Genomic DNA, 16,878 nt, shown 5'->3' on the forward strand with positions numbered 1-16,878 from the left:
CCAAGGTAAAATTGTATTGCGAGAGGTTTTGTGGGCAGTTTTTTGGACCAATAAGTAACACCTCCGTTTTATCTGAATTTAATAGCAGAAAATTACACGTCATCCAGTATTTAATATCTTCAACACACGCTGTCAGTTTAGATAATTTAGCGTTTTCATCCGGTCGTGATGAAATATATAATTGAGTGTCATCAGCATAACAGTGGAAATTAATTCCATGTTTTCTTATAATATTACCAAGTGGCAGCATATATATAGAGAATAGCAGAGGGCCTAACACGGATCCTTGAGATACAGCCTTGGTCAGAAGCTAGAAGTAAATCATTTGTGATTTTAACGAGTGCAGTTTCTGTGCTATGATGCGGCCTGAATCCTGATTGAAATTTTTCATAGATATCATTTTCTTGCAAGAAAGCGCACAATTGAGCGGACACAACTTTTTCTAGTATTTTAGACATAAATGGAAGATTTGAAATTGGTCTGTAATTTGCTAGGTTATTATGATCTAATTGTGGCTTCTTAATGAGAGGTTTTATGACTGCCAACTTGAATATTCTTGGAACATGACCTAAAGATAAAGATGAGTTAATAATATTGAGAAGAGGCTCTTCCACTACAGGTAACAACTCTTTCAGTAGTTTAGTGGGTATTGGATCTAATAAACATGTTGTTGGTTTAGATGCAATGATAAGTTTGTTTAGCTCTTCCTGTCCTATAGTTGTAAAGCGGTGTAGTAGTTCTTGACGGGCGATAGTTGCGGTTGAATCATAAGACATCATTAAAGATTGTACATTTACAATTTTGTTTCTGATGCTTTCTATTTTTTCAGTGAAGAAGTTCATAAAATCATTACTACTAAACTGTGACGGAATATTTTGTTCAGGCGATGCTTGTTTATTTGTTAGTCTAGCCACGATGTTAAATAAAAACCTTGGGTTATTTTGATTATTTTCTATTATTTTGCGGAGATGCTCAGCCCTGGCTGCTTTTAGGGCCTTTTTATAACGTGACATACTATCTTTCCATGCGATTCTAAAGACCTCTAAATTTGTTTGTTTCCATTTACGCTCCAAGTTACGAGTTTCTCTCTTGATAACATGTGTAGCACTGTTGTACCATGGTGCTTTAGTTTTCTCTCTAACCTTTTTTAATCTAATTGGTGCAACAATTTCTAATGTGCTAGATAAAATCGTGCTCATACTGCTAGCCATTTCCTCTAGTTCATCTGTTTGTTTGGGTTCACTGAGCAGCTGAGCCAGATCAGGTAAGCTATTTGAGAATCTATCTATAGTGGTTGGAAGGATTGTTCTGCCTGGTCGATAACGTGGCGCAACATGACAGATTTCAGCAGTACGCAGTATGCAAGTTACCATGTAATGGTCAGTGACATCATCACTTTGCGGTATAATATCTATATCGGTTGGGTTGGTTCCATGTGATATAATTAAATCTAGTGTGTGATTAAGACGATGAGTGGGACCAGTGACGTTTTGCTTAACCCCAAAGGAGTTTAATAGATCTGTAAATGCAGCCCCTAATGCATCATTTGTGTTATCTACGTGTATGTTAAAATCTCCAACAATTAATGCTTTATCGACGTTGACCAATAGATCTGAGAGAAAGTCTGCAAACTCTTTTAAGAAATCAGCATAGGGCCCTGGAGGTCTATACACAGTAGCCAAGGCTAGAGATAATACGGATTTCTTTCTTACATTTAAGAGCGTAACATTTAGCACTAGTACTTCAAACGAATTAAACCTGTGACCTGTTTTCTGAGTAACATTAAGAATATCTCTATAGATTGTTGCAACACCCCCGCCACGACCAATCAGACGGGGCTCATGCTTAACAGTATCCTGGCGGAGTAGACTCATTTAGACCGCAATAATCATTTGGCTTAAGCCAGGTTTCAGTAAGGCAAAGTACATCGAAACTATTATCTGTGACCATTTCATTTACAATAACCGCCTTAGGTGTGAGCGATCTAATGTTTAGAAGACCCAGTTTTAGAAATTGTTTTTGTTCACTAATATTGAGATTTTCTGGTTTAATCACAATTAGATTTTTCCTAGATCCTACAGTAGATTTAATGTTTGACCTCACTAAACGAGGAATAGACACAGTTTCTATATAATGTTCTACACAGTTATGTTCAGACACAGTTTCTATATAATGTTCTACACAGTTATGTTCAGACACAGTTTCTATATAATGTTCTACATTGGTACTTATGTCAATTAAGTTTGGACAGCATTGTTTTTGTTCACTAATATTGAGATTTTCTGGTTTAATCACAATTAGATTTTTCCTAGATCTTACAGTAGATTTAATGTTTGACCTCACTAAACGAGGAATAGACACAGGCTATCCTATAGTTTTTTTTTAATGGATAATATATTAATATAATATTCCATACATTATCAGAGCTTGGCAGACAGAATTATTATTTTTTAGACAGGTTAATTAATAGATTATAGCCTAATAAATGTAATTATTAATTTATAATTTAGCTAATCATACATAACCAATAATCCTGTCATATAAAGTTTATGACATTTAAAATATGTTTTAGATAAAAATGGGACAAATAATTACATGATAATATAGTCATAATTTAGGTAAATTAATAAAAAAAAATACATTTTTGAAATTCAAAAAAGTGATTAGCCTACTGGTTCAGAATGACTGCTTAAAGGGACAGTTCACCCAAAAATGAAAATTCTGTCATCATTTTCTCACCCTCAAGTTGTTCCAAACATGTACACATTTCTTTGTTATGTTGAACACACAGGATGATTACTATGGAAGTCAATGGTGCCCCCAAAGAAGCCTGGTTACAAACATTCTTCAAAATATCTTCTTTTGTGTTCAGCAGAACAAAGAAACTCATACAGGTCTGGAACATCATGAGGGCGAGTAAATGATGACAGAATTTTCATTTTGGGCTGAACTGTCCCTTTAAAGTGCACCAAATAGGCTACTAAAGAGTTCTTTAGAAATAAATAAAATAATCAAATGTAAAATAATATAAAAAGTGTTCTGTTGCAAGTTCACATACTTGATTTCATGTTTTCTTATGGTTTATTATTGAGCTGTCAAGTTGTCAACGTAGAAATAATCATTTCATGACGTGTTTTTTTTGGGGGGGGGGGTCGGTTTGGGGGGTCGTGAATGGGCGTCCCTTATTTTGCCACACCAAAGGTGGCAACCCTAAAGCAGGCGTGTTTTCTACATAATAAGGATATCACCCGTTATGTGTTTACAAGCATCATATAGCCCGACACGGTCTGGTTACATTCTATAAGGCTCGACTATGTCTGTCCAGCATTTGCACAATTAACCCCTAGAAAACCCACTATGTCGGTTTTTAGGGCCTCACTCTCTCCAGTTGGTTAGGGCTTAAGCCTTGGCTACGGAGATCTGCACGCACAGCGTTTTACACTGGCCCCCCTGGCCTGCGTTATGCTAACGCAAGACGAGTGACTCTCTCGAAAGGGAACGACTCGGTTATTGACATTACCTCGGTTCCCTGAGAGTAGGGAACGAGTCTTGCGTAGCATGCCATGCTAGTGCTAGCTCAGTGTGTCGCTTCAGTCGATTTTATGAACTGAGTCCCTATGGCGAGGCAGGGCCTTTTATAGGCTCGCTATGCAAATTCAGGTGAGCTTTGCGGGCGGGAACAAAGAGGGCATCTCATTGGCTCCCCCCGCGCAGCCACCTCGTTGCCTGCGGTTGCAGCAGCACAGCCAATCAGCGCGCACCTGCGCTCTGCTAGGTGTACTGTGCAGCTACACTGCGTTTTACATGGAAAATTTTAAGGATAAAATTGACTTCAGTCTCGAGGAAATACGGAGTACCCTCTGCGTTATGCTAACGCAAGACTCGTTCCCTACTCTCAGGGAACCGAGGTTATGTTAATAACCGAGTCGTTTTGTTGTCTGCCGTTTTAAATGCTCAAGCTCTTAAAGCAGAAATGGATTCTGATTGGCTGTCAATGTTTTTATCGTTCATCAGCTCAAAAAAAAGTTACCCCAAAAATAGTTTTTATTATAGTTGTAGTGATGTGGACTCTGTTATTATTTTCTGTTTAGAACGATTTTTTAGAACTATATCGTTACACTTTTCATCCTTAGTGTGAATGGGCCTTTTGGAATAAAGTTCCACAAAAATATTCTCAAATATAAAGGTTCTGTAAGAAATTGTAGTCCGCCTTGACTCAGATTCCACTCCAAAATATATTTAAGAACTAGCTCATCCCCAAAATGGATAAATTATCAAAGAGAAGAAGAAAGTCAAGTGTTATTGTTTATGTGCCATTTGGGTTGATCACATCCTGAGCAAATGATCATAGAATGGGAACGGGTGTGGGACACAGAGAAAATCTAAGACAATGAGGTGTTACAACTTCATTAACATACAGACCACAGCTGTTACAACGGGAGCAATTTCATTTACACGAAGAGTGATAAACTGTAACAGGGTAAAAGATATATGTGTGTAAAAAACCTTTGGTGCATGGATGTTGAAGGTTCTTCATGGAACCATATCCAATAAACCACAGCCAATAAAGAACCTTTCATTGGCCAGTTCTTAAAAGAACCATTTTTTATTAGTATGAAGAATATTTGAATCTAAAGAACCCTTTTCTACTATAAAGAACCATTTGTGCAAGATAAAAGGTTCCATGGGTGTTAAAGTTTCTGCCACAGATGCCAACCTTTATTTTTAACAATGTATGCTAAAATGTCCTTTTGTGTTGCACTAAAGCAAGCGTTTCTTAAAATGACAGAATTTTGCATGAACTCTTCCTCTAAACATCGGTGTAGTAAATAGTTTTGAGTTGCACACATTGAACAGATGAAGTAGAGACTGGAGCCTTAATAAATTAATCTAATGGTTGATAATGTTTGACCAGCATTTATTCTGCAGATATGTCCTGACACATCGCAAACGGTTGACAACAGGGTTGTGCCACAATTAGCAGTTCCTGCAAGAGAGATTAGAAATGGTGAGCCTATGGGAGGGCAAAAAACCATTTAAGAGGCACAAGCACAATGGTAATTAACAAAAAAAACAATGCAAACAAATTAGAGAATCATCCATCTGTACTAATGTGGTATTTTAAACAAAACTCTTTTTTTTGTAGTCTGATCCTATCCCCCAAACTTTCAAAATGTCCCTCTGGTGTTATACATTATTTGAAGGCAGGTGAACGTTTCTCACACTGATGTAATTGTGTAACAGAGAAATTAATCACATGAAACCTAAGGAGTGCTGAGTGGTACATTTTGTTCCCTGGCTTGATTGTTTAATTGCAAAGTATTTAAGCACAAACAAACATTCAAAAATGTCATTTGTCAAAAATCAGTTGACAGATCACTGTAGTTTACTGTAAGAAAACTATATATTAACCATTCATTTTTATGTGCTGTAGAGTTTGTAAACAAATGAATACATTTCAACTGAACGGCAAGAGCATTCTGAAATAAATAGGTTATTTTCAAAGGCAGCCAACCTTTCAATTTTTAAAAAAAACAAATGACCATGCAAAACCTGATGAAAAGAAGTTGTCAAGATGAACTGGAATTAACGTTCAAACTCAAGCTTTCAAGTAGATTAAACCTGTTTCTCTATTCAAAACCATTACAGTTCCACTTGCACGTTTTAGGGTTGATCTTTCCTCTTTAAACAAAGGTGTCGTCAAAACTTTCTGAACCTGAACAATCCGAGTAAACATTACCACTGCAGCTCCGACAACCCCTCATCCTTTCAAGCATCTTGCCAATATCCTGGTGCAGCTCCAGGTTGTTTGTCACAGACAGCCGTGGACATGCGCCTGGTGGCAGCTAGCTGATGATCTTGCTTATGGCCTGTAGAGAGGGGAAGTCATCATCGCCAATGTGCAGGGTATTATGGGTGTTGAAGTCTTTCAGAGCCAGCACCTGCTTACAGGTGGGACACACTTGGCAGTCCAATTCCAGGCTGTTGCTGGTGGTGCCCGTCTGCCAGGCTTTCTTTTTGTTTTTTTTAGGTTTCAAGCCTTGCTGCGGTTTCTCGAGAGCCTTAAAGTCTCCGTGGGCAGTGAGAAGCTCCTGTTGTTTGCGAGTGTCTGGTAGGAGAACCAGCAGCTCGTTGAAAACCCTGTTGAAATTCTCTCCCAGCAGCTCCTGGCAGCTCTTGTAGTACTGGACAGCAGGTATTATACCCTGATCAAGAGAAAAGACAGTTCATTAACATCCACTAAAGGACAAATGTTAGAGATCAATGTAAAAAATAGCGTGTAAACAGATTTACATGTTGAATTTGTTTCAAAGAACGTTTAAGGAAGAGTGTATTAAAGGTTCTATAATGGGTCAGCAGTTTCCCCACCATTTTTAAAACGCCTTTTACATTTTAAATGGTCCTACAGGATGTGACAAATAAAACTTGAAAATAATGTATTCAATTCATGTTTATTTGTATAGCACTTTTTATAATACAAACAGTTTCAAAGCAGCTTAACCAGAAATGTTAAAATATTACAAATATATGTTGTATTAACTAATAGGCTCATAGAAGCTGCATACTAATTATAAAAAGACATCATGCATGCTTAAATAGTTTTAAACATCGCAGGACTAATAACCCAAAAGTATTTCATATCAATATAACACTGGGAATAAAAATAGTAATTGAAATCTTGGTTTAACAGTTACCTGTCTAAACTGGCCTGAATAATTTTTGAACTCATTGAACTTGGTTTCATCATTTTGAAGGAAATTCTTGATAGACTGAATAAGGTCCATGTTTCTTTGCTGGAAATTTTCAGGTACAAGGTAGGATCCAGTAGCAGGTGTTGGTCTGAAAGAAAACAGTGAGGTAAAGTGAGGAAAAACACTTAGTTTTTACATTAAATAATGATAAATATATAAAACAAACTCCTGTTGTGAAGTGATTTTATAGGGATATATACACTGCCATTTATCATTTTGGGTCAGTATGAATTTTTTTAATGTCTGAAAAAAAAAAAAAAAAGTCTCATACTCAACAAGGCTGCATTTATTTGATCAAAAATTCAGTAAAATGGTAATAGTGTGAAATATTACAATATAAAATAACTGGTTTCTATTATAATATTTATGTAGGTAAATGTAATTTATTCCTATGGTAAAATTATTTGATGAATTGAAAGCTCAAAAGAATATTATTTATTTGAAATAGAAATCTTTTGTGATATTATAAATGTCTTTACTGTCACTTTTGAACAATTTAATGCCTCCCTGTTAAATAAAAGTACTACTTTCGTTAATACTTAAAAAAAAAAAAAAAAAAAAAAATCTTACCAACCCCAAAACGGTAGTGTAGGGTAAAATAAATGTACAACAGAAGTTTAATTTGAGCAATTTTGTGTATATACAGTGACCAAAAAAATGCAATAAAATAAAAAATACAGTTAAATAATAGGGCATTTTCTGGGTGTCTCAGGTTTGTGGATCAAGTTCATAGTTAATGAGATAAACTACACCTACAATGACTCTGATAGGACACCTAAGGGGAACTGACTCCATGAATCCACAACAAATCACCTTGACACCAGCTGATTAAATGCATTTGCAAAAAAACCCAGAAATATGAATTTAGTGTTGAGGAAAAACTCTAGCATGCCACTTGGTTTCTTACATTAAACAAAATATACATTATATATTGGCGCATTTTATCGGCATTCTCTCGTATATTGTTTTTGAAACAAAGACTATGGGGGGAAAAAACATACTGGTCGACAATATGGGGTTGTGTTTATACTTTTATGTACTCAAAATACACCAATGACAAGGAACACCGCTTCCCCTTCACACCACACCACACACGCCTTTAACAGTACACATCACGTCCTCTAACCTGTTAACAGCAGACTCTGATGATTCTACCACATTACTGTTGAGCGGGATGCCGGTGAATCCTGGGGGAGGTTTGCTCACAACAAGCCCCAGGCCAGGAGGAGGAGGAGGAGGAGGCACTGCACTCTGAGTGCTCTTCAACGGAAATGCACTTTTAAAGCCTACGAAACACAAGGAAGCACTTATGAGTAGGGCTGCAAAAAACTGACAATGGAATATTTGATTTTTCTGCTATATATATTGTGATATGAAAAAACTGTTTCGCCAGATGGCTTGAATAGCTCTATTTGGAAAGAATTAACCATTCAAGAATGATTGGGGTGATTTTGTTAGGTAGTGCATCTGCATAGAAAATACAAAAAGAGAGAAAAAATACTTTTTACACTTTAGAAAAACACAAAAAATTTTGGTGGCCTCGTGGGCAGCGCTCCGACATGTAGTGCAGTTGTGCTGCGGGCGACCCGATTTTGAGTCCCGGCTCTTGGACCTTGATTTTCTTTAGTTCTTTGATTAACACTAATGACAGACATCACAGAAGCGGGTTTAATAGGCTCCTGTCACTTTAAGCTGACGCACATGACGCATCCTATTTTCTCACAACTCTTTACGTTCATTTAAGACTTCGTTTAACAAATTTAACTGTGCTTGCGAGGGTAGTCGAAAAAACGGGCATTTTGGCATAATTTCGTGTGCTTTTGTCCGTTCAAGCGCTGTCGGAAGCAGATTTCTATGCGCACGAGTGTGTGTCTGTGTAACAAGACAAGAGATTATTGACAGACGCTCTGTGCCAGTACTACACTGCCTTCTCTTTTGTGTCTTATCCTGCTTGAATGGTTTATAAGCATTTCCATGAATAAGAGCGCAATCATATATTGTAACCGGGGTTTGAAATTAACACCCGGCAAAATGCCAAATGCGGATAAAAATCAATTTTGGCAACTACTCTTTTAGCGCAAGTAGACTCGCGTACCGCTGACCGCCGGAAGCTAGTTATTTTAGTCTATAAAGTTTTAAATATGGATATTTTTCTTACACAAACGTGCCACTTCGCTTCAGAAGGCCTTTATTAACCCCCCAGAGTCGTGTGGAGCAGTTATATGATGGATAGATGCACTTTTATGGACTTCAAAAACAACCACCATTCACTGCCATTATAATGCTTGGAAGAGCCAGGACATTTTTAATATAACTCTGATTGTATTCGTCTGAAAGAAGAATGTCATATACACCTAGGATAGCTTGAGGGTGAGTAAATCATGGGCTAATTTTCATTTTTATGGTAAACTAACCCTTTAATTTTCAGATGGTGCTTTTTTTTAATCAAACGTATATTTTGACAGGTTGTCGTACATTATGTGTTTCACTCAAACCAGTAGCAAATTGCAGCCTGTGAGATTTGACAACTGCACTAAGCCATATCGGGATATTGATATATCATGCAGCCCAATATATAAGCAATGTAATTTTGGGCATTGTCTTTAAGAAAGAAACCCTCTTACCAGGTGGAGGTTTTTTGGAGATAAGAGCTGGGAATTCCTCTTCCTTGGAAAGAGGGGATTGGTCAGGTGCTGGCTGCTTTAAAGGGGAAGGGATATTTTCAGGAAATGATGTACAGGACAGTGCTTCTGCTGGCTTCTCCGCAAGTCCATTTATAAATGAGTTTGTTTTGGGCGCCGCAAGAGCTTTGGCGACACTGGTATCTAGTGGCTTCATCTCAGGAACGTTCTCTTTGTGAGCCATTTTAGACACAGACTCCGGAGTGTGCGAGGGAGAACCCAGAGATGAAGTCGTCGCTGGCTTCTTCTTACTACTTGTTTTGGGGTTGGGCTGAGATGAGCCACCTTTCATTGTCAGCAAAGTGGAAATGTCAAGCATAGTTGGTACCGTTCGGATCTCCTGGGCTGTTTTACCGCTCTGGGGGTCCTCATCGTCAGACGAAGACGGACATTTCACTTTAGGTGGAGCTTTGTGGGTTTCAGCAGAGGTGAGCTTCTTTTTGCGGCGAGAAGAGGAGGCAGTGAGAGGCTGAGGCACACTTCCACTGGGGGGCGGGTCACTAGCGGACAGTATGGATGAAGAGACCATATGGGCTGTTTTGGTGGGCAGAACCACAGGTTTATTGGGAACCACCACAGGTTTGCTTCCAGCTTGAGACCAGGCTGACGTTGTGTTCGACTGGGGCTTCAGTGGTTTGATCTTGGAGACCAGTGCAGGGAAGTCCTCCTCCTGGAAGGATGAATGTTTCTTGGGTTGATTCGTATATGCAGGTGTCATTGGAGAGGAAACTACTGATCCAGACAAACTTGGAAAATCATCTTCCTTCAGAGAGACAGATTTTGGTTTGATCGTGCTGTAACGATAGGGAGACATGACATTGTTAATTGCTGATCGGTTTAAATTAAAGGGATAGTTCATCCAAAAATGTTAATCGTCATCATTTACTTACCCTCAAGTTGTTCCAAATCTAAGTATGAGTTTTTTTACTCTGTTGAACATATAAGATATTTTAAAGAAAGTTTGTAATCAAACAGTTGACTAGCCATTGACTTCCAGAGTAGGAAAAATAAATACTATGGAAGTCAATGGCTACGGTCAACTGTTTGATTACAAACTTTCTTTAAAATATCTTCTTTTGTGTTCAACAGAGGAAAAAAACTCATACAGATTTGGAACAACTTGAGGGTAAGTAAATGATGACAATTAAATTTTTTTGATGAACTATCCCTTTAAGCTCAATGTATAATACTAGATTAAGTGGTGCTTGTTCATGCAAAACTCGCCACAATGATGCTAGAGCGTGTCTTGCTTTTGCTAGTTCTAAGTGCCCACTCCTAAAAAGTGATATTCTGGCTAGTAGAAATGGCTTCGGTTCTCTCGTTGACATCATTCCCTCTTTTGTTTAGTTTTTTTGTTTTCAAGAATTCCTTTCATTATGAATTCAGGTAGTGCTAGTTTAGTATTATTTATATGCCAGTATATAATTAATTAGTAATATTTTATTTATATAAGCTTTTTTCATTTTCATTTAAATTTTAGTTCATGTTTTTAGTAATTTGTCATTTAAAATAGAATTTAAAAAAAATTATAATATTAATTAGCTATAAATATTAACTAGCTTTAATTCATTTTTATTTCAGTTTTAGTCATTTTAGTACTTTAACTTAAACTTATTTAATTTCAGTTAGCTGCCAAGTAATATTTCTAACTTTAAATTGTTTGATTCATTTTTTTCATGTAATTTTTATACTTTATTTACACTATTTCAAATACTATAAATTATTTATATTATATTATATTATTTATCAGTTGTATCAGCACATCATTTTTTACAATGCCCCAGCAACATCAATTTCAACTTGGGCATTAAAAACATTATAGAAAGTAGTGCATCAAAGTCACTGAATGTGAATTTGAATAAATTAATAGATCTGGACAAAAAAAATTGCAAGCACTACTATTAAAAAAAACAAATAACAAATTAACATTCCTACATGGAAAAATACATAAACGTGTCAAATACTTTTAAAAACAAGACAGACATACCTTTGAATAGGGGCTGGTGGGGGTGCAGCTGCCCCTAAAACTGGGAAGTCCTGACCAGCCAAAGAGGCATTACTCTTAATTGATCGAGCTGAAATACAGGTTAACATGTAGTGTCATCCACTTTCGAAGAAGAAGGAAAAAAAATCAATTTACCATATTTTCAATTCTCACACCTTGCATTTCATTCGCCGGCTTCACTGTGCCTCGGTTGCTTCTCATTTCCTCTGGCTCAATCTTTTCTTCTTTGCGTGGCTTCTGGCTGTTTCTGTCTTGCACGTGGCTTCTCTCTTCTTGTCGGCTGGCCATTGAAGCCCGTAAAGCAGCGGCCATCTCTCGATCCTCTTCCTCTCTGCAGACCAAAACTCTCTCAGTCTTCCATAAGCGCTCTTATGTTGTTAGAACGCAGCACTGATGAGGACCTACCTAATATATCTCCAGCTCCTGACATTCTGCTGTCCTCCTGGGCCTCGTCCTCTTCCTGGTCTACCCTGTCTGTTGAAGCGGTCCGCTTCCTCATAGTCTTCGCCACCAACTACCAGACCTTAAAAAAGCCATTCAAATGAGTTTAAGGCATGCGGCCCGTGAATAACCATATCCAACTCACAAAGATAGCAAATTCTGCTTTACCGTCATTTCTTCGTTGCTGTCTGGGTGCATAGTTGATCTGAATGTCAATTTGGCGATTCTGCCGGGCCTCTGCCCGGCTTTTGCTGTGGGCAGCAGCTTTGTGAGCCTTATAGTCAATCTCTGTGCGGAAAGCGTGAGTGAACTGCTCTGTACTGCAGCGCCCCTCCTGGCAGAGATAATGGCTCTCTCTGAAGTGCTCGCTGAGGTACTGGTAGTCACTGTAGGACAAAAATGTCATTTAAATTACGATATAATGATTCTGTAGCTCAGCTGACAATCGGTATGTTTACATGCACTCCTTTTCGTCCAATCGGATTTCAGCAAATATTTAGTCTCATCCATTATTTGGTATGTAATGCTTGAGACCTAAAAATACACACGTTCGCATGACATAAAACATCTAAACATACGCATAATGGCACAAATAACATAATACGCATAACTGAGAAATTAGTCAGATTCAAATGTTTACATGCTTAATTTTTTACTGTTGATTGTATCAAGATCAGTTATGAAGGCTTTTCAATCCAAATGAGACATTATTTGAGTGCATGTAATCATAGCTACTGTGAGCTACTACTGGATTTTTTTTTTAATATAAGTAAAAAAAGAAAAGTGAACAGAAACTGGTCTTCTACCTGTAATACTCCTGAGCTCCATCTGCATCACAGAAATGGCAGAAGTAATGATCTCTTCGCAGGTGCTTCAGTAGCTCATCATTGTCCAGGTATCGGTCATCACAGAATTTACACAGTGGATGCCCACGATGCGAGGTATCATCCGGGTCCCCTTGCGTTCGATGGCGAGCCAGGTCTTTTCGATTGTACCACTTCCGCTCGTACGAGAATATCTGTAAACAGTTGAGCAAACCATTGAATGAGGAGTTGCAAACAAAACAAAAATCTATAATACAATGAAGATGTAATACACTACCTTCAGATGTTTAGCACATAACTTGCAGCAGAAGAGCTCATGTTGTTTTCGCATATGATGCTCTAATTCTTCAAATTTGGAGAACACTTTTGGTTCTGGGCAATGTGGACATTCATGTAACAAAATCTTCCTGCATTTGTTGTAAAAGATAAAAACAGCTTGTAAGTAACAAACATCATCAAATATTGTTGATATTAAGGTAGAAAATAGGGCGGGGCGATGGTTTTGCTGGCAATATAGAATTCAAATATTCTGGAGGCCTAAATGCACTTTTTATTTGGTACTAGTAAATTGCCTAAAGTTGGTAACCAATTTATTTTTGTGAATATGTTAACACTCTTCCACTGAGTTGATTCAAAACTCGGATTTAACTTAAAATCTCAAAATGTCTTGGTAAAAGCCAGTTCACACCTAGAACGATAGCTTACAAGATAACTATATCAACTTCCACACCAGTGAGTGGACGATATCGTTGTTTATTCTAAGCACGTGCTTGTCTGCAGTTTTATATTCTCGAGCTTGTTACAGCAAGACGGATTCTGACTGGCTGTAAAAGTTTTTATCATTTATCAGCTGGATAAAAGTGATTCCAACAATATAATTTCTCTGAGCAATTATCGTTATCGAAGTGGTGTGAACTCTGTTATTCTTTAATATTGAGAACGATTTTTAGAACAATATCTTCATCGTTATCTTTATAGTTATCGTCCTTGGTGTAAACGGGCCTTAGTACTTTATATTACAGTTTCCTTGTTACACGTTACATGTACTTACTGTAGAAATAACAATAAATTATGCATAATTACATGCAACTAACCCTAAACCAAACCTTAATCCTAACCCTATAGTAAGTACATGTAGTTAATTATTATTACTCAGTACTTAAATGTATACTATAACAAATGTCTTAATGAGTCAAGTTTTAGTAAAAAATATATGTAGGTAAATATTGCAGTTTATTACTTTGTGTTGTAAATTTATTATTATAATACAATACATACAGTGGTGCATATAAGAACATTCTTAAATATGTTTCCTTCAGTGAAACCAAGTGGGAAACATGGTTTGATTCATTTTAAAGCTGCAGTCCGTAGTTTTTCCTCTTTGTCGCCATATCTCTGTTCGAAATATGCAATTGCAGTTATTTGCGTGAATTGTGCCTCGGCACGCCACAGCGCAGAGGAGTCCAATGTTTTGAAGAGAATGTGTGGCTGTCACTCACCGCGCCGGTGTGGATACTGTCATTCAGAATCACAGATTATACTTTTTGAAAGTATGACCAACATAAGAATTTTCCCCAGAAAATGTAATCTGAACAAGTACGTAGATAACATCCACTTTTGTTCAGATGAACTAAGGGGAAAAAAAATGTTGCAGTAAATCGCTATGATTAAATCTAACGATCGTTTATCATATCACGTCAAACCGTGCAAATAAACAATGTGTTTATAAATTGTTAATGTTAACAACATCAGCATAGTGTGACTACATTTAATGTGTATTAGGGCTACCTGTAGTTTAGTTTCCATTTCTGTGCAGTCTAATGTCTAACAGTCATACCAACAAATTGATGTGTAGTAGAGGTGAATTGCTCCCTCTCATAGCTAGCGCAAAATAATTGATATGTACCATAATGCACATAGCAAAACGAGAAAGGCACAACAAATAAAACTCCGTAACTGTATGAATTAAGCAAACAAGTGTGCTTCTGTTACATAATTTAACCATTGAAATGTCTTGAAATGTCCAGCAGAAAAAAGTGGTCTCTGTGTCCGTTTTGAACCCCTTTAAAACACGGAGTTGACGCCACATTTCAAAAGCCATTTTTATCCTTGTTTTCACATAGGCCCGGTTGAAGTCTCTTTTTTTTCTGTAGCCACTCCGAGGGTGTGTCTCAATCAGCTCCCTAGCTCAGTAGTCAGGGCACTGATCAAGGCGTCAGCCCATTGACTTATGTCCTGATCAGTGCCCTGACTACTGAACTAAGGAGCTGATTGAGACGTGCCCTGAAAGTCCAAAGTCTTTCGCATTTTACAAAGGGTGAATCTCCAGTTGTCACTGGTGATTGTGTTTGAACCTTTCTGGATTCGCCATCAAATTGATAAGTTTAATCATATCAAGTGCGGTGAGAAAAGGCTATAAACTTCCACCTCCAATATCCTCACACGCAATATAGCCTACTAGCCGGGACACCTTCTTTATGTGTACAGATGTGACGTAATGACGCAAAGACATGCTTGAATTTCCCGCGGAAATCCACCAGTACCACTGGAATTAAAAACATTACTAGAAGCTTACCGTTGTAAATCGAGCTAAGGTAAGCCGATAGTATTGAACACTGGCTGGTTATGTAATTGCTCAAAAAATTATTTTGGATCATTTTTAACCCAAAAAAGTTCCGGACTGCAGCTTTAACTATTTAATTTAGTCTTACGTTCAACATTTTGCTTGGCAATGGCAACAATGATTTGTTTTTGGTTGAAATGACAGTTTCTCTGATTTCTGAGCAAATACAATACATGTTGAATATGGTTAAAAGGCTGTTTTAGCATCTCTGCTGTGAAAAAAAAAAAAAGTAAAATGAACACCTGAACTGTGCATAGATCTTCCCATCTCCAAAATAGATGTCATATTTCTTCTCACACTGATATAGATGAATTTTCAGAGCGGCAAATGGTTCAGGTTTCTTTATGAAGACCACCTGTGATATTAAGAAAAAAATAATAAATTACATTATTGATTACAGGACAGGAGGGAAAAACAAATGAAAGACTTCCTTAAACAACATGAACAACGTTGTCAATCAAGCAAAGCAGACTACAAGCAGAATCGTATATCAAATGTCAGACTTGCTGATTAATGTACAGTAACTTGTGCTTATCAGGCACTTCAGAGCCGCGTGCACTCTTGAATGATTGACACGCGAGAGACTAACCGTCGACATGACGTCACTCTTTGACAGCCTGTCAGAGAAACTACACGTCTAGTAGTTTCTAACGGGAGTTACCTGAAGCTGATTACATAACAGAGCTGTCCCAAAATCATGTGTATTAAAAAACAAACTTAACTTTGTTCCTAATGTATCCACAGCTGTCAAATACATGTTTTGATAACAAACGTGAAGTAAACTAACACTGTGAAGGACGAAGCAAAAAAAGCCAACTAGTTGTCAATGGAAACGTCAGGCAATAAATCACCACTGCTATGCTAAATCAGCTAACATCTAAACTGAACTCAAGTGTCCAAGTTTAACTACAAACAAGACTAGATTTCATAACAATTACTCAAACAACTACATCTAGTTCACTTTTGAAAGATGCCAAAACTGAACTAAACATTTTCGGGTCATCTTGACCTGACAAACACAACCGCTGCCATTATAAACCGACATGCTAGCTAGTGTGATGGGAGTGGTGCGGTCGTGTTTCCGTGTATATGTTGTGTAGAGCAGCAACCGAGGCCTGTGCTCGCGGTGCTGGAGGAGGAGAGGAGACGGCACCTTGTCGAGCTGTTCCCGGCAGACGGCGCAGTACTTCTGGTCGCACAGCACCCGCATCTTGGTGGAGCAGCGGTAACACACCGGGTGATCGCACTTCCCCACCGCGAACATGTCGATGTCCTGGCAGCACAGCACACATGTGCTCTCCGTGTCTTTCTTAGTGGTGGATTCCATACTGTCAGAAGGCACTGGCTGTGTGTGCTGTAGTTTTCTCGGTATAATCCGTATGGATTTGGAAGGCTCGTTGTAAAAGACAGTACGGGCACGGGCAGTGAGGCCGGGTGAAGCGCGCTCCTGAGTGCGTAATCGTTCAGTAGAGCAGTGCATTATGGGGACTGATCTGCTCGCCGTAGACAGGAAGAGCTTTTATTATGGCTCACCGGACTTTTATACGGCATT

At 37.9% G+C, this 16,878-nt stretch overlaps 1 protein-coding gene across 2 annotated transcripts; it reads right to left on the reverse strand.

Annotated features, from left to right (window-relative positions):
• Nucleotides 1-4,293: 4,293 nt before the first annotated feature.
• znf598 (zinc finger protein 598) lies at nt 4,294-16,815 on the reverse strand. 2 transcript variants are annotated; one of them, XR_013817029.1, is made up of 13 exons: nt 16,480-16,815; nt 15,569-15,681; nt 12,981-13,110; nt 12,686-12,897; nt 12,048-12,265; nt 11,844-11,961; nt 11,594-11,769; nt 11,421-11,508; nt 9,377-10,227; nt 7,879-8,038; nt 6,696-6,840; nt 5,741-6,206; nt 4,883-4,987 (listed from the first exon to the last, which is right to left on the reverse strand). XR_013817029.1 is itself a non-coding variant. In XM_079823270.1 (12 exons), exons 1-12 carry the CDS (start codon nt 16,804-16,806, stop codon nt 5,847-5,849), a joined length of 2,898 nt encoding a protein of 965 aa, XP_079679396.1. In that variant the 5' UTR covers nt 16,807-16,815; the 3' UTR covers nt 4,294-5,846. The 2 variants fall into 2 exon arrangements, 1 of the variants encoding a protein (XP_079679396.1); XM_079823270.1 differs by having other exon boundaries at nt 4,294-6,206.
• Between the last annotated feature and the right edge of the window lie 63 nt (nt 16,816-16,878).

This window comes from Gobio gobio (assembly GCF_949357685.1).
Source record: "Gobio gobio genome assembly, chromosome: 1".
In the NCBI taxonomy this organism is placed as follows: domain Eukaryota; kingdom Metazoa; phylum Chordata; class Actinopteri; order Cypriniformes; family Gobionidae; genus Gobio; species Gobio gobio.